This window comes from Syngnathoides biaculeatus, chromosome 12 (assembly GCF_019802595.1).
Source record: "Syngnathoides biaculeatus isolate LvHL_M chromosome 12, ASM1980259v1, whole genome shotgun sequence".
NCBI classification, from domain to species: domain Eukaryota; kingdom Metazoa; phylum Chordata; class Actinopteri; order Syngnathiformes; family Syngnathidae; genus Syngnathoides; species Syngnathoides biaculeatus.
The window spans coordinates 22,290,092-22,312,632 of NC_084651.1; the positions used below are offsets into that span (position 1 = coordinate 22,290,092).

The following is a 22,541-nucleotide window of genomic DNA, read 5'->3' on the forward strand; positions in this document are numbered from 1 at the left end:
ATTAATTGGACACTCTAAATTGCCCTTAGGTGTGATTGTGAGTGTAACCGTTGTCTGTCTCGATGTGCCCTGCGATTGGAGGGCAACCAGTTCAGGGAGTACCCTGCCTCCTGCCTGTTGACAGCTGGGATAGGTTCCAGCACTCCCGCGACCCTCGTGAGGATAAGCGGCTTGGAAAATGAATGAATGAAGGAATGAGTGACTGAGGAGTTTGTTGGGGGGAAAAAAAACATTAATTTCCGTCCCTTTATTCAAAATTTGGATTGTTTTCAAATTGACTGGGCAGAAAGTGTACAACAATAGTTGCTGTTGAGAGGCGAATATTTTGAGGTTTTGTACAATATCAAGTGACGCACTGTCTCTAAACAATTGTCGATTAAATTGATAATTAATTACTTGTCAATAAATTATTGCACCGTAGGTGCTTTTGTGATTTTTCTGAAATGTCTGTCACATTGTGGTTTTTAATAAACATGAATGAGTCATTATCACAATAATATTGAGTATACTGTAGTTATAGCGCATATGACATGATCTGGATTGGAGAGAATATCTGTGTGTCTTGCTGTTCTGCTATTTCAAAGGCAGCGCGCATTCTTGCTTTATGTTATATCATTTTTTTGGTTTTGATACTAGTTTGATTCAGTCGACATGCTAAGGCACAGCTGCAGGAACAAGGCCAGCTCGTGATGTTCATGACAGTGTGCACACCCTGTTCACTCTGACTTTTCTCCTCGCACGCCTGCCTAAGTGGGATCTGCTTCTCTGTATGGTGTGCGACACAAACTATACGGCAGTGTGAGTTTAATTTGACCTCATAAACTTCAAAAACGACATAAAAATGCACACTACTGTTCGTCCTTTACTCTTAGTCCTCTGCTTCTAAACTTCCGGCAGTATTAACAACACAAATGTTTTTCATATTTTCCCTCACCTACATTAGCAACATTCATTATTCTCCCACTAATTATGCACTCCAAAAATACAAATGTGATTGAAAAGAATCCAGGCTTTTCATAAAGTTAAAAATGTTGAACTATATTGGTCTCAACTCGCCTCTTCTGTGTGCATCAAATTCTGTTACTCTTATGCTTTCTGACCAGCAGATGGTGCAGTTGTCTGTGCAAGGTTGTAGCACGTCGTGGTTTTTAGAGATTAATCACTGATTTGGGGTCTTTTCAAATGAACCTGTGGTTGTGAAATATATCCATATTTTTTTTATCCTCTTAATCAGCAAAGAAATTCAGGAAGGTGGTTGGGAAAGAAACCTGCTCCGAGACACTAGAAACCACCCCCTCGTTGGAAAAGGAGAAGTTTCCACAGGACTATTTTCCTGAGGTGAGTGGTGGGATCAGCATGATGTGTCATCTTTTGGTGTGCTAGGAAATTTAATTGTGTTTAAAAGCTCACTTTTATTTCTCTGCGAAATAGCTAGTTATATTTAGTCTTTGAATAAAATTTACAAAACAGATAATGCTTGTTGTTGCCTCAGGAAGAGTTCTATGCTTATTCTGATGTGTTCAGTGCTGCATGGTGATGTGCGCTATCATAGGAAAGCTGAGCATTGAGCAGAGCTGTGCTGATGTAGTCATGAAGAGCACGACCGCCCGCATGTCATCCCCGCACTCCCCACTCATCAGTCAACCATGCTCCAACGGCCGCCTCAGCACATATATGCAAAGCAGATGGAATCAGCCTTCTCTGCGCTCTTCCCCCTCTTTCCATGTTTTTCACAAAGTTTAGGCCCCTGAAAAACATGAATCCACAACCTTGCAGCCCTACAACTCAGATTTCGTAGCTGCCCAGTCTGGAAATGATATGAAACTAAATCCCAAGATCTAGTTACAAATACATTAGAAACAATTAGTTCAAAGCTTTAACAGCAAAAAACACAAAACCAGATGGCACAGTGCATCTTGAGAGGAAGAAGAGGAGTGATGTAGGAAGAACAGAGAGGTATATGGGGGTGGTGGCTGAGAAAAAAGTTTTTTTCCCATGATTTATGCACGTTTGCTGACTGGGATATGAATCTGGTATGATGCTCCGGAGAGCGGCACTCCAGATAATGTTAGCCCATTTAAAAAGAGCAGATTTGTGTAGTCTATCAGGATCGCTGAGTATTTTTTTTTTTTCCTGTGTCCCTCCTCCTCCTGCCCTCCATAGTGAGAAATTGGTTGTTATCATAGATCACAGATACTGCTCAAACCTCTTATGAAAGATGAATTAATTTCACTAATGCTTTAATGCAAAGCTCTCATGAGGGAGGCAGACTGGTGATAACCCCTACCTCGTCCCTGCTTCCTCCTCCTGTGATTTATGCCCTCTTTTAGTAGATGAAACTGCCTACATTTGCCATCCATCTGAGGCTTTGAGAAATCCTATTACATGGGGATCTTGGACTGAACAGCATTCCACACACAGTCCCAAACCAGTTGCTCGGGTCTCAGCTTGTTCAGGTCACAGAGTTTCACACTTATCATGATACTGAGTGACAGATTTGCAAAGAGACACTTACCAGAGAGACCATGAGGGCCAGTACTGTATCTTTGTTAACATGCTCCTAACTGATGTTCATTTCAAATTAAATGTTATATTAGGTTGGATTCAATACTTTCCTATTTATAAATTACTTTTTATCTGTTGGAAGAACCCTGCTGTCAGAGGGTATAGAGTGATGAGTAGAGTGAAAACAAATGTTTTTCTCTCTGCATCTATTTTGCAGTGAGTGTTAGCACAAGCTTGCTAGACTACATAAAGTTTTGTTGCCTGTTTGCGAACTGTATCGTATTAAAACTAGGTGAACAGACCTCAAGTGATCCTTGAATTAAAATACTCTCCCGAAGCTGTGACTCTCAATGAATGATAAATTTCAAGAGAAGAACAGGAGATGACTTACTAGTTCCTCGAATGTATTTATATATTTTTTGTTTTTTTAGTATTTTTGTCATTGTTTCTATGATGATAATCCATCCATCTATCCATCCATTTTCTTAGTCACTTATCCTCACATGGGTCGCAGGGAGTGCTGGAGTCTATCCCAGCTGTTAACTGGCAGGAGGGGGGGTACACCCTGATCTGGTTACCACCCAATCGCAGGGCACATGGAAACAAACAACCACACTCACAATCACACCTCGGGGCAATTTAGAGTGTCCAATTAATGTTGCATGTTTTTGGGATGTGGGAGGAAATCGGAGTACCCGGAGAAAACGCACGCAGGCACGGAGAATATGCAAACACCACACAGGCGGGTCCGGGATTGAACCTGGGACCTCAGAACTGTGAGGCCAACACTTTACCAGCTGCCCCACCGTGCCGCCTCACAAGAACATATGGAGACAAATAACCATTCAGACTTAGTCATACCTTCAATGAGTAGGAACTGAAGCCATGCTGCCTGAACCAAAGTGAGGGGAGTGTAACATGATACCTTCAGGTGACCTCGCTCAGTTCAGTGAGTTCAAAAGTATTTTGCATTAACAAGTACAGATGGTTCATGATGAACAAATTCATAGCAGAATTTTGTCTGATGTCTTCTCAGTCTACATTTAATTGTAATTTAATTTTCTATAAATGAATTACATTTGAAATTCATGCTCATGGCCATTTATTATAATTTGTAGTGTAATGTGAGATTAATTAAAATATTCATGAAAAAGGAAGTTTGCAAATAACTTTTGAAAGGTTGCCATAATGGATTTCGTGTCTTGTTGTCTTGCGTTGTTTTCACCCCTGACTGAGCAAAAATATATTTGTGGTTGCGGGAGGAATACATGCCTCCACAAACCATTGCATCATACGGATTTGTCATTGGCCAATATAAATAAAGTATACGACCAAAGCCTAAATGTGCTCTTACTATTGATTGTTTTACACCCGAGCAGAAAAAAATGAAATGGAAGAATATAGTCAAGAGGCAGTAGATCAACCCCCCATAATATTTATATTTGTTGTTCATGCCATAAGCATGTCCATAAAAGCACGCAATTGATTCCATATACTTATTTAGACCCCTCTGTAGTACACTGTGACATAGAGACACAATGCTTGTATACAATATATACTCACACACATTCTCAATAACACGAATTATCAATAAATATCCATTATTATGCGGAGAAACCACTGCCGTGGGTTAAAAACTTAACATGATCAGGATTTTTGGGTTTAATCACCGAGTTTAAATTGGCGATAATTATCCAATCACAAATGGAGCAATGTGTGAATTAAATGACTTGTTCATTTACTTTACAATTACTGAGTACTGTATATTTGTGTACTTAATTGCTAGAAAGTTACATTCACAATAAATGTATATTTGTTCACCTATTTATGGCAATGAGTCATAGTGACAGACAGAACAAATGAATGGTCTACTATTAGATGCGAGGAAGTACATAAAGTAATTATAGTAACCACTTTTTATGACATTTTTGTTGGTGTGTTGTGATAGTTTTCAACAATAAATTATGTAGCTTGGCTCTTTAAAGGTTGGAAATCACTGCTCTAGCCAAATCGTGTATCCTAATCAGTCAGGACAAACAGAACTAATAGGTGCTAACTTACTGTAATGAAGTTCCTTCACACACACGAAAACTTTAATGCACGATTCCAACAGAACGCCGGTATGTTCACTTACAACTGTGAGTGCTCGCACTTGCTTGCTAAGCTACACAAGGTTTTGTTATTATATTATAAGGATGTGAACAAACCCCAAGCGAGGCTTAAATGAACTTCCTCTCCCAAGAATCGGTGACCCCCTACACACATTCTTTTCCCCATTTTCAAACAGACTGCGTGATCTATTAGTTTTGTCGTCATTGTGGTAACAAAGATTATCCGGTCACGTTTGAGTTGATAAAAGGAAGCCTGGTGATCGGAAAAGATGTGATGCAGTGGTATTGGGATAGAAAATTTTATTGCTGTAGTCTGACAGTGCAATTGTGAAAGACAAAATTTGTCTTGGCCATTACAGGTTTGCCTGTCCCACCCTGGCTGCGTTTATTTTTACTAACTTTATTCGTGGTCAGATATTTACAGTACTACGTGAAAAGACACACGACGAGACTAAAAATAAGCAAGCTTTTGGATTCAAATATTCTGCACCTCATGGGGACACGGAGTAAATGTCTTTTATGGCGCATTGATTGAATTGGTATATTAGGACTTTAAACCCAATCATCTTATCAGCATAAAATGCTAAGTATTGTCTGATCTTGCCGCTCAGATCAACTTAAAGTCTAACTGTGACACAGTAAAAAGGCCTAAAAGGGATACAGATCCGCCATTCTGCTTGACTAAACGGCTGAACAGGATGAGAAAAAAATGAGCACACACTGCCTGCGTCCATTTAAACCGCCTCTAATATATCCCCACTAAAGTTCCAATCTTCTAGTAGGCTTTTCCTGACATTTTGTCATTACATCTTAATGCACAAGCAATGGTCAGACCTGAATATCCACAGAATCAGTGGGCTCTCATTGTTCAAAGGAATCATTCAGCAGAACAATACAAAATAATTTTCTAGGCATTAAATCAACTATGGAAATCAGTAAAGACATGGATTATCTAGTGAAGAAAACGTGGCACAACTGGGACTTGAGCAAAAACTGGACATCCCTTCAAAACTGATGAAAGAGCAAGAAGAAAATTGGTCACAGTGTAAAAGACTGACCGCAACAATGGAGTTTCTGGCAAATACTGGCACTTTAGTATATGTGACAACGTTCTCTCATCTTTTTAATGTCTGGGAATGTGATAGGGTGTCAAGACAGAGAGAAGTCTTAACTTTCAAAGAAAGACATCCAAGCACCCACTTGAAATCACCCAAATGTAGGAAAATGTATTATGGTCTGAGGAAAGGAAAGTACAAATTTTTTCACATAATTGGAAGTTTGGTGTGAACATAGCTCTGGTCATCATCAAGAGAAGAAAATTAAACATGGTAGTGACAGTAGCTGGAACTTGGGCCTTGGCTAATGTAGCAAGAATTAAAAGCTATTCCATGGTTAGCAGATAACCTTTAGGATTGTGCTAGGAAGCTTCAAATAAAGAGGATCTTCATCATTCAGCATGACAAAGACCAACGTGCCCATCCAAATCAACAAAACAATGGATTCAATAGAAGATTAAGAATTTCAAAGGCACAGCCAGAGTCCAGATTTAAATCCAATCTAACATCTATTTGGTGATTGGAAAATGGCTGTGCATAAGAGATGTCCTTGCAATTTGGTAGATTTGGAGTATTTTTTGCAAAGAAGAGTGGTCAGATATTGCTGCTGATTAACCCTTACCCAAAACGAGTGCTCTAATAAAAGATGCACCAACAACGTTTTATAGTTAGCTGCTGTGTATATGTATCCAACAAAGTTTTTATTTCACTTCATACAGATATGTATGTACATCCATTTTCTGAGTCGCATATCCTCATGAGAGTCACAGGAGTGCTGGAGTCAATTCCAGCTGTCAACGGACAAGCGGCGGGGGACACCCTGAACAGGTTGCCAGCCAATTGCAGGGAGATATACAGAAAATTTGGACGTTAGCTACCAGTCTTGTCATGGTCGCAAAAGGGTCAGAACTTTGTATTGTTTTTTCCACAATGCATAACCATCCTTGGCTATGTGCTCCAGGTATCCTTTTTTTGTTTTTGTTTTGTTTTTTTACCTAAAATGGCTGCTCCATCCCAGACTGCAGGACAAAATCTGCAATGTATTGTGAGAGAATGGATGATCAGTTTAGGCAAGCATTCACCACAGTGAACAAACATTACAGTATCTGCCACCAAGCTATAAATTGTGTTTCCACGTATTTCTGTAGTGCCCAGTATTTATAAACTACACAACAAGCAAATTAAGGTAAATATAACAGCGCTCTGTGACTAAAACTCATTAATTACGTTTCCATTCATTGCAATGCAAACTGTTCCATTGGTTTGCAAAGGTTTAAGTTCAAATTCTGTTCATAACCCAAAGTTCCATATGAAGTAAAAAAAATAAAAAGTGAATCCCAGAGGCATTTTGCAGGGGTTGTGGACAGAAAAATAGTACATAAAATAACAACAATTGCATGTTCTTTTTTTTTTTAATATGTCCGATACAGTACAGAGGTGTACCAAGTTACTCCATGTAGAATATAGTTTAAGTCACCAGAAGTGTAGCGGCAAGTATTCGTTCTGATAATGAGCAAGTTTAAGTTTGTTGTTTTTTTTAATTGGAGCTTCTACACACACACCGTTTTTGTTCTTCATAGGATGGTCGTTTGGTTTATTTATAAAGAAATAACTTTTTTTTTTTTTTTTTTTACTTTTTATGAAGATTTGTCTTTTTCTAAAGATTTGATGGCCACTGTTTGACACCGAAACAGATTATTTCACTTCTAATTTGAATTTGAACAATTTCCATTGTCATATAACTGGTTATGTTCCACTTTGGGGTTCAACTGCACCGTAATTCCCGGGCTACAGAGCGCACCTGGTTATTAACCTCACCCAGTACATTTGTGAAGGAAATACCATTTGGTACTTACATAGGCCGCAGCCATGCAAAAGCCACAAGTGCCCACATTGAAAACGACATTGAAACACGAGATGTTTACAAAGATGGTACACAGAAAATTTAACACTCGTCCCACTGCGCTAACAGGGCCGGTTAAAAAAAAACATACTGGTAAAAATCACTGAGACACGGCAGTAACACCCTAGCGCAGCGCTAACAAGGGGATCAGTAAAAGTCACTTCTTCTACACATATATTCTACTGGTCTCACTCTTACATTTTCCGCTCGAGTGCCCCCTTGCGGCCGTTAGGGAAAAAATGCACAAATTAGCCACATCACCCCATAAACCGCAGGGTTGAAAGTGTGAAAAAAGTCGTGGTTTATAGGATGGAAATTACGGTATTATATAATCCTTGCTACTCACCATCCTTGTAGTATGTTGAGACACTGATAAAGAGTTCTCATCTTGCTATGTCTTTATTCCGATGCAGCTGCACATGTTCCTGACCAGTCCTATGGGTACTTATGAGACCCTTTATTTGATTGGTCGGGCTGGGTGATGGAATAAAGATAAATGTTCCTGGCTCGTGGGGCCTCAAATCAATCAGTATTTGGGCCCATCACTTATTACTCACAGTGCATTTCCACCATCAGTATTTTCTGTACCCACACCACTGATCCCCCACTGCCTACCTCACCGCTTCATATAATCGTCAGACTTTGAGCTGAAATATAAGATTAAACAATCAATCCAGTTGATCTAATAAAAGGTGATAATATGTTTTGGGGAATGGATCATCTTGACATCCTTTTTGTGTCATGTTTACCTATCACAATTAGGGATAGTTGAGATTGAGATTTCCTGCAACTCTACTACACGACTACATCCCAAAGTATTTATTTTTCACTTTTAGTTTTTCCCAAGGCGTCTTTTACTTGTGCGTGGGTATTCATGTGTGTGTGTGTGTGTGTTTCAGTCAGCTGGTATATGTATTGCTTGACACCCCGGGATATGACCCGCCGTGTAGCCGCCGTTCATCACTGTCATGGGCAGAGACGCCATCACTGACCTGAGGTGGGTCAGCCAATGTCACCTCGAGCCTTACGACCTTTTACCATTGCCCTTTGACTTCCACCCTCATCCCCGCCCAGTGACTCTTCACAGCCAATAAATCTGATTTATGATATGATTACATGTCACTTATCTATTTAATCCAAATATGTCTCCTGTTTTGAAAAAGTGACACCATATTGTTGAAAAATGATCTTTTTTTTTTAAAGCTGCATTTGTGTGTGTGAAGTTGAGATGAGCCTGGACATTATCCGTGTGATCATTGTTGTTTCAATGTCAGGAACCAAATTATGATGTCAGTGTGTCAAGCAACATAGCCAGACACTTTTCTTCCTCTGACTTTGATTGAATTCATGAGATTATCATATTAACTGAATTACTGCTAAAATCAAAATTGCCTATAGTGTAAAGAAAAAATAGAATACATGTGCGGCCGTTGGTCTCTGTGTTAATGTGTGTCGCTCTGTGTGGGGGTGGGGGCGTGTTGGTGTTTATAAGCAAGCGATGAAGCAGAGGGCCGATCAGTCATACGTAGAGCAAATGGGGCAATCTGGGGCCAGGTGTCAGGAAAGTGATTGATTTTAATGTTGTGATTGCAGTTAATGGCTCTTTAAATTAAATCGAGATTAAACGTCTCTGGCTGCAGTCACTGCTTGTATGGGCGCTGAGCACGACCACCCCCAACATCACTTTTCATCTTATGCCTTGTCATCCTCACCACACAGACTTTCTTTCCTCTACTTTACCTTAACAGGTAGAAATGGAAAGCATGCATAGCGCAATGGACTACAAAGCGTTGTGTGCAAATGAATATAGGTGTTGACAGTCTTTTTTTAATATGCTTGTTATATTGTGTATTCTGGTGCAATGTCAATCTTTCACATGTATCCAATTCCATTTGATGTTTTTATGTCACAAAATTTAGACAGCAAGTCATTTGGCCCATACATCCTCTTAAAGCAATATGGATTAATTCAAGTATGGTAATGTAATTCAATTTGATACAGTTAATCGTGATCTCATGCAGATTGAAGGATGTGAGGTGCAATCAAATATCTCTTAGCCATTTAATGTGACACATTTTTTTAAATGAAATTAGTCAATTTGTAATTATGTGACCTGGCTTGTAATTAGTTTATTCATCACTACAATTAACTCCCCATTAGGGGTATCAGAGAGAGTTGCACAGTAAATGAGAGGCTGTGGAAAAGAGAGTTATTTATCCATTCAAGAATTAGAACACTTACAGCATCAATTTGTCCCTCATTTAATAACCAGCTTCATGGTGAATCATGTGGTGTTTGAGAAAGATCTTTAGACTTGTGATTGGATAATTAACTCGAGGCTAGTGGGACCTGATCAAACAGCTGTTGTATACCAGATGTCCACACTCTGCATCGAACTTGTTTTTCCATCATTGATCAATGTGCTTATTGTTTTCAGAAAATAGTTACGGATACATGGGTTTTTTTTTTAATCAGTGAATCATGTATATAAAAGAAAAGCATCATATTGTCAACCCGTGTTTCAGGAATTGATTTTAGATTTCAAAATATTATTAGTTATGGATTTGTGGAACACGAAGTGCATGTGGTTTAGGCAACATTTTTTCATTAGGTCATGGGTTAGGGTTAGCTATTATTCATGAGTGCCTAAGTGTGCAGTGATATATTGTTTGTCATTTTTATGGACTGGGCTCGACACTACTTTTTCCATTGGTACCTCTGGTGTGACTGTCTTTCTAAGTTGGATTTACCAGCACATGCTTGTTGCAACCGTTTTTTGGAAGGTACACCATGACCCTGCATGCTGTTGAATAGTTCTAATTGGCATAGCTGACCATAGTTCCATGTGAGGTAAAAGAGTGAAAGTAATTTGAGTTATATTTGCAAAATACATGAGATGAAATAACTACTTAACAGGTCACCATTTTTGTCGTTAAATCTTTCCTAAAGTGCAATTGATGTGGAAATTACCATACATAGAATGTAAATCAAATATCAGAAATTACATTGTGTGTAATGATGCGGAATGACATTGGGTAAACGTTTTGAACACACCAACTGATATTTATTTAATAATTTATTCAAAAGCCTTTGTTTGCAATGACAAATTTAAAATGGCCCCTGTGTGGAGAAACTGGTTGCATGTATTGCTCTGTTGTAATTTTGCACCATGCCTGCAGAAAGGCATTCTTTAAATCTTGAACATTCTGTAGGCTTTGTTTATGAATTCTTGAGTTTTAATTCTTTCCAGAGATTTTCCATTGGATTCGAGTCAGATGATTGGCAGCTTAATTTTTTTTCTTTGAAACCAATTGAGAGTTTGACAGTATGTTTTCAATCATCATCTTGCAGAAATCTCCACCCTTGTTTTGTTTTCATTATCCTCGTAGGCAGCAGCGGATTATTGTCAAAAATGTCTTGGTAAATTTGCTCATTCATCCTTCATTCAATGATATGACATTTACCAGTACCAGTATTTACTTTAAAGCTTTTTGTATTATGTTTTTAGGTTGAGGTAGAATACCATTTCTCCTCCAAATGTGGTGTACATTATGGCATTCAAACAGTGAAATTTTACTCTCATCCTAGTAGACTATATTCTTCCAGTATTTGCTGTAACTGGCTCTGTCCAAATGCTGCCCAGCAAAATTTAAACAAGCTTTGACATGCTTTTTTTCCCCAACAATGAGGTCTTTTGAGATGACTGTGCCTACAGGTCATACAAGTGGAGTACAATACCTCACCATTTTCCTTGTGACAACAGTACCTGTTATTTTTGTTGTATTTCTTTTTTTAAACGCTCCACAGGTGGTCTTTGTCTCTTGGACAACTCTTCTGATTATTCTTTGCACTCCTCTGTCAGAAATCCTCTGACGAGCACCTGATCGAGACAAGTATATGGTGGTACGATCAGGTTTCCACTTACATATGTATTATGGCCCCCAACTGCGTGCACTGGAACATTCAGAAGCTTAGCTGTGGGCCTGTAACCAACAATTACTTTGTGATGGTCTTAAAAAAGCTCTTACCCATCATAAGAATTGTCACCTCACACCTTGGCAATGAAACCTTTTTGTAGGCCATCAATTAGGACTTATCGAGTTGGTGATATTAATTTGGACTGAGAAGGGGCTAGATTGTTGATAGATTTTAAGGGTCGTCTTCGCTTTACATGCTTTTTTGCATCTCCTTCATGTGTTCAATACGTTTTCCCTGCCTTTTCACAGTTTTACACGCGACTTAATCTTTGATCTTATTTATTCTACTTTCTTTGCATGTATGAATTACTTGGATTGTCCCCAACATCTGGTGAAATTTTAAGGTCAATCGTACCTTTGGAAATGTATTTTGTGAGCGACATAGTGAGGTGTAAAGTACTTACTTCAGCTGCTATATTTTACTATGAATAATATTTTTTTCCGCATCAAGCAGTCGCTGATTGAACAGGTCATTTCGTTGATATAATTTTAAAAGAAGTCATTTGTTTAAAAAAAAAAAAAAAAAAAGGCAGTTTCAAGGCTAGACAGTCTAATGCATATGCTGTACCAGGTGGGACAGAAGGAACTCTAAACATTATATATGGTAGCTGTAAAGACATTTTATTGGCATCAAAGTTTTTTTTATTGAAATAGCATTTGACACAATCAAGTGTGGAAAACAGCATTTGTCGTGTGCTGTCCTTTTTCATTGATCCATTTCTGAAAGTGTTGATGGCAAGTTGGCTTCCTCTGTCCAATATTGATTTGTTGGTTTCCGTGACTTCTGCACGTATAGGTTCCTTCAACTCATCCAGTTACGGGTTGTATCCATATACCATACACATGTGCCTTGAGGCGTCCCCACAAAAAACAACCACATGGGCAAATCAGGCGACCCGGAGGACAAAGGAACAAAAGAAAACCTGGAATTGAAAAGAAGCTGAAGAATGGCCATCGATGCTCCGGATGTGTGGGCCATCGCCCCATCCTGCTGGAACCACACACGTTTGATAGGCTTGTCTTTGCTGCAATTCAGGCTCAATTAAGTTATTTATCATCTCAGTGTGACAGCCAGACGTCACACTGACACAGATCAAACCAAATCAAGAGAGTCATTTTGAAGAAAGTGAAACCCAACGTCCATCAATGCCTTCAGAAATGCATCAATGAAAAAAGACACCATGTGATACCCCGTTTTCCACACTTGATTGTCAAATGCTATTTCAATATCAATGCGCTGATGTCAATAAAATTTGCTTGAAATGGTAGCATTTATTGTTTTGTGAGTTTTCAAAAACATCTGTCTTTTGTACCCCAATCAGCCCCAAACTCAGTCTTGTGGACATATTGTGGCCTGCCATGTAATTGTATTTGGCCTCTCAGACCATATCAAATGTTGATTTTTAGAGCTTGCTTACAACTGCCCTTGGGCAAATTCACTGAATAACTGTTCACAACAGATTTGAGATCTACAAATTGCTACTACTACTTAAAGGTCTACTGACACATAAAGCATGATTTTTTGTTTGTTTTTAAATGAAAAAAAAAAAACACAGCCAGAATGGACCCATCCGTTTTTTCACCACACGTCATAATGTTGTTTTATATGGATTTTTGCATCTCCTGCCATGAAAAACCTCTCGAGGCATTTGTTGTGGAGAAAAAGCAGGAAGTGACATTTTTTACAGACGCCCACACTGGCAGGTTCGTGTGTTTGTACCAGTTTTACCGGCATGTTTTTTCCTGCTTTTCCAAAAGACACGGTTTGTCATGAAAGAATGGATTGCACAGGTGGAAAGGACAAGAGCTTTGTGGGTTCTAAACGAGAGGTAGGTGTGTATAGAGCTAAATAATAGCTGGGGGGGGGGACAACGTAATCCTTCTCTCAGAACATATCAAAAGATCCGTGTTATAATAACTTCATAAAGTATGTAAGTCACAACTGCTAAATGTGTCGATGTGCATGGGCCGGTGTTGTTCATCGCCACCGCGGAGGTGAATTGGGTGGGGAGGTGGTTTGGCCGCGTGCTGGAGGAGAAAGGAGCTCTCCCCTCCAACGGCCACTGGTGTCTGAGCACCCCTGAAGTAGTTACTTCGCCCGGCATGGGTCCTCCTGAGTACGCAACATACTGTCATTCATACTGTCGGAGTCTGTAGTTAATTAGAAATGATCCACATATCATCTAAATATGGCTCACAATGATAGGGTAATATTGCCCAAGTCACTTCACTCGATTGTGAGATGTTATCTTCTTCGAAAGGAGCTTCCGTGTCAGAAGGGGTGTCAGAGAAATCCAAAAGTCAAAAATGTTGTTCATCTCCCATAGCAGGTGGCTCAGCATCTTCTCAATGTCGACTGTCCCCAGTGTGACATCTGCAAATGACGTTGCAGGCAATATGGCCGCCACTGGGATGTCGAGAGAGACTTCTGCAACTTTGCGCATGAATGACACGCTCTCCGCTCATTTTTTTTTTCATTTGAACAGAAGTGAATAATATTACATGCCATTTTCATAACAATATTTTAAAATGTATATAGGGACGTCTGTAGACCTTTAAATAAGAAGGCAATACCACTGTAATTTCTTGGTATGTAATCTTGTAGTTTTCCTACTCCATATTTCTTAAAAATACAGTGAAGAAAATATGTATTTGAACACCCTGCTATATTGCAAGTTCTCCCACTTAGAAGTCATGGATGCGTCTGAAATTTTCATTGTAGGTACATGTCCACTGTGAGAGAGATAATCTCAAAAGAAAAATCCAGAAATCACAATGTATGATTTTTTTAATGATTTATTTGTGATACAACTGTAAATAAAATATAAATAATAAATATTTGAACACCTGCAAAAAAAACTGATATTTGGTACAGAAGCCTCTGTTTACAATTACAGAGGTCAAACATTCCCTGTAGTTGTTCACAAGGTTTACACACACTGCAGGAGGGATTTTGGCCCACTCCTCCACAAAGATCTTCTCTAGATCAGACAGGTTTCTGGGCTGTCTCTAAGAAACACAGAGTTTCAGCTCCCTCCAAAGATTTTCTTTTGGGTTTAGCTCTGGAGACTGGCTAGACCACGCCAGAACCTTGATATGCTTCTTCTTCTTACGGAGCCATTCCTTTCTTTTTCTGACTGTGTGCTTCAGGTCATTGTCATGTTGAAAGACCCAGCCACGACCTATCTTCAATGATCTGACTGAGGGAGAGAGGTTGTTCCCCAAAATCTCATAATACATGGCCGCGGTCATCCTCTCCTTAATGCAGTGCAGTCGTCTTGTCCCAAGTGCAGAAAAAACACCCTCAAAGTATGATGCTACCACCCCGATGCATGCTAGGGATGGTGTTCTTGGGATGGAACTCATCATTCGTCTTCCTCCAAACATGTTTAGTGGAATTATGACCAAAATGGAACTTCTTGGTCTCATCTGACCACAAAGCTTTCTCCCATGACTCCTCTGTATCATCCAAATGGCCATTGGCAACCTTAAGACGGGCCTTGACATGTGCTAGTTTAAGCAGGGGAACCTTCTGTGCCATGCATGATTTCAAACCATGATGTTTTAGTGTATTACCAACAGTCACCTTGGAAAACGGTTGTCCCAGCTTCTTTCAGATCATTGACCAAGTCCTGTTGTGTAGTCCTGGGCTGATTCCTCACCTTTCTAAGGATCATTGTGACCCCACGAGGTGATATCTTGCATTGGGGCTCTACTCCAATTGAGACTGACCGTCATGTTTAGCTTCTTCCATTTTCTAATGATTGGTCCAACAGTGGACCTTTTTTCACCAAACTGCTTGGCAATTTCTACGTAGCCCTTTCCAGCCATGTGAAGTTGTACAATTTTGTCTCTGGTGTCTTTGGACAGCTCTTTGGTCTTGGCCATGTTAAAAGTTTGAGTGTTACTGATTGTATGGGGTGGACAGGTGTCTTTATGCAGCTAACGACCTCACACAGGTGCATCTGCTTCAGGATAGTACAATGAGTGGAGGTGGACTTTTAAAGGTAGATTAACAGGTCTTTGAGGGTCATAATTCTCGCTGATAGACAAGTTCAAATACTTATTTGCAGCTGTATCACACAAATAAATAGTTAAGAAATCATACATTGTGATTTCTGGGTTTTTCTTTTTAGATTATCTCTCTCACAATGGACATGCACCTACGATGAAAATTTCAGACCCCTCTATGATTTCTAAGTGGGAGAACTTGCAATATAGCACGGTGTTCAAATACTTATTTTCTTCACTGTTAAATCAGGTTTAACATTACTTATCTGGAGAAAAGGGGAACCAGTCAATTTCCGATAAGTATTGAGTTTGGCTCTCGACTTTGACCTAATATTTTAATTTTGCCGTACTGCAAATTTGATTTTGACACCCAAGTCTAATGGAAAACCTTTTCAGAATGTTTCTAGAAAGTTAGCACCATTTTTAGCATTTTTAACTTATCCAAAACCCTCTAATATATTAACACACATTTTATTTTTATGATACCAAATGATAGTTTTGGTCATTAGTGTACGTTTACATGTTCTCCCGATGCCTGTGTGAGTTTTCTCCAGGTAACTCAGTTCCCGCCCACATACCCAAAACATGCATGGTCGATTATGTGAAGACGTTAAAGTGCCAGTAAGTGTGTCTGTTAGTGAAAATGATTGTTTATATGTGGTCTGTGATTGGGTGGAGACCAATTCAGGCTGTAGCCCGCCTCTCTCCCCAAGATAACTGGGGTAGGCTCCACCATCCCAGTGATTCTAGTGAGGATAAGCAGTACAGAAAATGGATGGATCAAACTTGCAAAGAGCTTTTTGCCACAATTCAGTGATTATAAAAGTGTGATACAGGGCTCCCTTAGTGGTAGGTTTAAGAATAACTGCCTAAGTGCATTTCAGTTGTATTTCACTTTTAAATTTCAATGTATGCGTGTTTCCGCTTAACCTTTAAGAATTGCTTTGAAACATTTTTCAGTGAATTAGTAGAGTTTTCTTCACTGCATTTTAATTGAAACCTATTTTTAAAAAATTTTCCCAGGCATAGTATAAACTTTGCAGGATAGTACCGTGGCTTACATTGATATTCAGTATACATTTTAGTAATACAACCTCTGTTTTGTTTTTATGAACATTGGGGAGTACAACACTACTGTGTTTTAATGATGGTCATGATGGTGCTACTTGGAGAGCTAATATTTTGAGTTTTAAATAGCATATGAGCTAAAAAATTATGCTATGTGCTATTTTTCTAGAGTCTGTTTTGTGTTTTACAGTGCAAGTGGTCCAGAAAAGGATTCATTAGAACTCGATGGGCCCTACCGGACTGGTGAGTTTTTTTTTTTTTTTTTTAATAGATCATACGACACTGCATCACATCATTGTTTAACACTAAGTGGTTACAAGTATATCTCTGTGAGTAAAGATGACAATTCAAATATGACCATGTTTCCCACATCACAAAGAAAAGCTGTGTTTGACAGGAGAGGCTAGAGGGTTTAGTGACATAGCTGCATCCTATCTGGGCAAGCGTGCGGAAATTTGATTAGACATAATCATGTTAGTCAAGGAGTTGCATATGACGGATGACACAAAACATTACACGCAATTGAACCTTTGTGGGAGGAATGCAAATGCAAGCTTTAAGTTTGAGAGACCGGAGGATTGTGGGTGGAAGGCGGGTTGGGTTGAGTGGTAATCTAATAGAGGTATGACATGAGAACTTAAGACTCAAGTTGAAACTGGATGCATTTAATAGCAGTATGATGTCTGACATGAGCAGCAGGACGAAAGAGACAGCGACTGGTTAAGTAATAGATAGAGATAGAGGAGGACATGCATGTATCATTGTGTTTAGGATAGAGCCGCAGAGGAAACCCCATGAGATAAGACCAATTCTTTAATCCAAACAAATCCAACAATCACAAGGGATATATTCATCACAATGCATTGACCTATCATGTCTAGCTTGACATGACAAACAGAATAAAAGTAGATTATCCCCTTTCGTTGTGCCTCTACTGGTGACAATTCTTACTAAACAGAGGGTGTTAAAATAGTCCAGTGTTAACACATGTGACACCATTTTTTTCCCAATAGGAAATAATAGAAATTTACAGAGCCCCTAAAGGGACATGGGGGGAACTTGTTCTTTATTCTAATGAGAAGCTTTCTCTTTTAATTTAAATAAATGAGTTTCTCAGTAAATCGTCGGCCTGTCCGTCTACCTGTGATGGAAGCTTATCTGCGCACACACACACACACACGCCCGCACGCACACACACTAGCAAATATGGCTCAATTATTCGATAGCCATATCTTCTTTTAGTTGACCAATGACACTATCAGGTATATTCCTTGTTCCGAGAAAAGAGACAAGTCCTGTTCTCTTGCCATTCTCTCAGCTGACATCCACTGGAAACAAGTTGTAATTAAGCTACTGTACGGCTATCCGAACACAGAGAGCTACTGCTATTACAACAATTTTATTGGCCTGATCGAAATCGGCCGATGATTGGCATATTTTGTTGATCAGCCCATCAGTTTTAATGTCATAATTCGCAGATCCAATCAATGACGTCATTGATTGTCTCCTCAAAAGACATTTACTGTATTTTCACGACCATAAGGCGTATCGTGTTAAATGGCGCAGTCTCAGTTGTGGGTGCAATTTCAGGATTTAACACATACATAAGATGGTACCATATTATTGTGTGCAAGCATGGTGGCGCTTGCTAGACATTGAGGCAAAATTGTACCTTTATTTTTGTAAGCAGAAGAATAAGCTTTTTTCCTCCTCACTACTACCTGTGCAAGCAACTCACCAGCCAACACACCATCCTCAGCCACACTGGCACATCAAACCAAAATCATCAGCAAACAGAACAGCACAACCAGCAGACAACAGAACAACAAAAACAATGAGGGAAGAAATAATTGACACGAAACATGCACATCAAACAAAAAATACATACATGTTTAGGGCCGCAACACATATAGCTATATAGCAACACTAGCTTAAAACATACACCAGCATACATGGACACAATTTAAAAAGGCACCGGGAGCATAATTGAGTTTGGTTTGTGTTAAATCTCCTTTACCTGTGTTAAGATTACTTGTTTTATCCAAAACTGGCTTATCAATATTATTTTTCTGGTTTGGTTAAAAAATAAGAACAATTTTGTCGAAACAAGTTTTCTTCACTTTCTTATAAATACTCTTTTCCATTTCCATCTTTTCCTTCTCTTTAATTTCAGACTCCTTGTGAGGCAGTTCCCTCATTTAGCATTAGTAAGGCCTTATTGTAGATCATCATATTTTACGAAAAGTCAACAAACTTTCTCCAAAGAAGTGATGCAGTAATGCCACAAAAAGCCAAAGAAAAGCAAACACACATCCATCTTAAATCCTGTAGTGGTTCTGAGAATTTGTCATACACTGTATACTTGATGAATCATGTGACAGCCAAAGTTTATTATGACATTATTTCAAATTATGTGTTTCAGGGCTGAAATAAAACATCTTTTAATAAGTCACTGTAACATGTCAGGCTAGCATGTTTTCTGTTTTTTTTTTTAATGGTTATATAGTAAAAGCAGATGTTTGATTGATCTTATTTTGATTACAGTCTTCCCTCCTTTAATGGGCGGTTTACATTCCAAAAAATACCCACATCAAGTGGAATTCATGGTCTTTTTATTATTTTTATTTTTTTAGTTTTTTTTCATCAGGATATGTTTTTTTCCATTTACAGGAAGTTTTTTTTTTCATTTACAGTGGTTGGTTTTTGTGTAAGGTAGTTTACAGTATGTTTTTCCCCCCATTTATTATGTATGTTTTAAGGCTGTTAAACCCATAACCACACACTTTATAAACTTTTCTCATTCAGGCATTTACATTTTCTCCCAGTTCTCTCATTTAAACACTCTTAAAATTCAAAAATTTGTAGATTTAAAAAAAAAAAAAAAAACTACACTACTGTATTCTAGAATGAAAACAAAGATCAAAACCTATTTGAGGCCAAACCCTATTTGATAAAACGTCTGCTGTAGTGTCCTTGGTGCAGGTGTCTTTTTCTGAGTGAAAAACGTAGCTATGAGTCTTTGTTTTTTTTTTCATCTGGGCTAGAATGTTCTTTGAAACAGACGTGCAGCCTTGGATTATGTTTAAGAACTGAAGCCGTGACACGTTGTGCGGGCACGTCGAAACTCTGCATGGCCCACCGGCTGCCCCCGTCGCAGCGGTCCCGGTACTTAATGTTGGTAATCCCCGCGCTGCGCCTCTCCTGTGGGGGCTCCCGGATGCCCATACACAGTGCAGTTCGCTGAAGGTCAGTCAATCTCATCCATGCCAAGTGTCCTGTAGAATACAGAATGCGTTCAACTTGCCAAATTTACATAATTCCCTGATGCCAGCATTGTAGCTCTTTAGTGCTGAAGAGGAAGACGAGGACACAAGTGTTGAGGAAGGAGGATGGACGAACACTTGATCACTTTACGACCATCGCCAATGAACTTCAGCGAACTACACTGAGCTCGTGAGCGCTCATCTGGCAGCGGGAGTTTGGGGCCGCCTCAATTGCCTGCCCAAACTACCGGGACCGCCGGCGCAGGGGCGCCCGGTGGGCCCCGCAGCGTTTCGGCGCGCCCGCAAAGCTTTCTACAAAACCACGACACGTTCTGAAGCACTAATAAAAAATAGTTCCTGATTTATTTGACAATCAATTAGCTGGCAATTGATAAATTAATTGTTGTGCGTATTGTTGCTGTGATCATATGAAGTCCTCTCAAACATTTTTTTGTTTGTTTTTCAATCACAGTTGTTTTGACCTGGTAAACATCCACCTTTTCCATGATGCTTCCAATTTGGTGGCCTGGGAGAAGAGCCCTTCAGTCTACTCTGGAACAAGGCAGAAGGCGCTAGGCTATGTTCTAGACAGGTATACTTAACAGTCGTAACCTTACTTCAGTCTTTTGTCCATATTCATCTTCTGATATCCCTAAGCACTCAGAATTATGTTCCACATGGTTTGATAATTGAGTCCTCTATATAGTTGCTGTCCTCTATCAGGTAGGTTGCCTTTCATATAAATGGCATCAGAATGCGCAACATCTCCTCCTGTCATCTCCACTTTGAATAACTATACGTATATGGGTGACATAGTTGAATTATGAGACACATTTTATTTATACCAGTCTCTGTTTGATGAAAGAATGGCCCACCTTTTAATGGACAAGGATGTTTTCTTGCATTTTTATTATGCCCTTACTTAAATGGATTTACTGGCATGATGAAGATTCTATTTTGATTGAATCCCCCACTTTTATTATGGTTTTACAGCTGTCCCCCCCCCCCCCCTACTGTCATCTTGTAAATAGATAGAAATAGTTGTCAGACTTGTAGTTAGCTGGTGGAATAGAATAAAAATTCTCTCAGGTTAGTGGCATTTTCCACGCTCCCTGTTTTTAAAATCGTGAAGTTTAACCTTGATGTTACTTCTGGGTCATATCATTTAAGTTAAAACTTTTCATCTGATTGGACATCAGAGGTAAGTGGTAACGTAACACATGGTAAAGATGTGGAGGTTGGACATGTTTGGGCAGCTTGTTTTTCAGCAGCCCGGTCTAGGTTGTTGAGGGTACTCCGCTTCAGTCGCTCACTTTGGGGGATCCTGTCGTGCGCAGATCCGTAGCACCCGAGTGAGAAAAAAAGCTGGCAGTGCAGAAGCAAGGGAGGAGGAGCACAAAAAGGGTCCTTGGGCTCTGTAAAGGGCAATAAATAATGCGTCGGTCCTTTCACAGAGGCTGCTAACCTTTTGGCAGCCACCAGCAAACTCCATTATCCTCTGCTGATCTGGGAGGACAATGTGCCCGGGCTGGGCTTTGAATGAAGTCCTACCACCAACAGTGTTTCCATTCAGTGACTGGTTGGGAACCATCTTTTTGACTATTGTCCTAAATGTGACTCCCTACCCCCAGAAAACAGAGCAGGAAAAGAGACAGGGGGGAATATCTAAAGCCAATCCCCCCTTCTTCTCCTCTCTTCCCTGTCGTGCCTCCCTGAGCTCAAATCTCTCATTGCTGGCTAAGGAGAGAATGAAAAGGGGGCTACTGAACACACCTGCACCTGAGCGCCATGAGTCATTACATGAATCTAACGTACAGAAGAAAGATGAGTGCTACTGGGCATCAAACCTCAGCCATCACCTTATCTGGGGCCCAGGCTGTATAATGCAGCTTACAGCCCATTGAGAACTGATCTGATAAGCCTTTTCCTCTGTGCCTCTTTTAACTGCTTAACGGTGTTTATCTCCAAAGTGCTTCAAGGCCTCAGGGGAACAATGCTGAGAAGGAACAGCACTTTGCCTGCCAGGTCTCAAAGTTGAGACACATTAAAAGCACACAACTCTGTAGCATGTGTTGTTTGGGCCACTTCAATAACCGTTTAGCAAAGCTCTTCTAAGAACAAGTAGATGCAATGAAAAGCACCAAATTTCCTTGATATTTTTTTATTCATATAATTTATGCAAAATCAAAACATTTAGCACAATTATTATATTTCATATATATATTTTGAAGGCTTGTATTTTTGTTAGTTTGACAACAACAATCAAAATATTAGATGTTTTTGTTTTTGCACTTTCTTCAATGACAAAAAAAAGCCCTCCTTACAGACAATTTTCAAAACAAGGCAGTGAAATAATAGCGTGAGATAAAAAATTTTTACTTTTCTTATGAGTGAAAGAAAATGTCTATTGTGTTTTGGAGTTTGTTTCTTTATTCAGGTCTATTCAGGGGGCTCGGCCTTATTCTTTGGAGAACAGTTTTACATTACAACTGTGAAATCCAAGAATAAAAGCCCCTTTCGTGGCATTCCATTATTTTCACACAAATATAGTCCATTGTCATAGCGCTGAAGTTAATTTGATCAACATTGGGGACATTTACCGTTTTTGTTCACTGAAAAGGCTTGTTTCATGCTCATTTTCAGACCAT

General features: G+C 39.4%; 1 protein-coding gene across 4 annotated transcripts in view; it reads left to right on the forward strand.

Moving 5' to 3' along the window:
• Positions 1-22,541, forward strand: part of LOC133509797 (inositol polyphosphate-5-phosphatase A-like) — a 218,480-nt gene that overhangs the window by 119,794 nt on the left and 76,145 nt on the right. For all 4 annotated transcript variants that reach the window (XR_009797447.1, XM_061837168.1, XM_061837170.1 and 1 more), the window contains 3 exons: positions 1,235-1,338; positions 16,821-16,873; positions 20,366-20,485. Coding sequence is in view for 3 of the 4 variants with exons in the window: in XM_061837168.1 (XP_061693152.1) it covers positions 1,235-1,338; positions 16,821-16,873; positions 20,366-20,485 (277 nt within the window). In the remaining variant the exon portion in view is untranslated. The remainder of the gene's footprint in view (positions 1-1,234; positions 1,339-16,820; positions 16,874-20,365; positions 20,486-22,541) is intronic.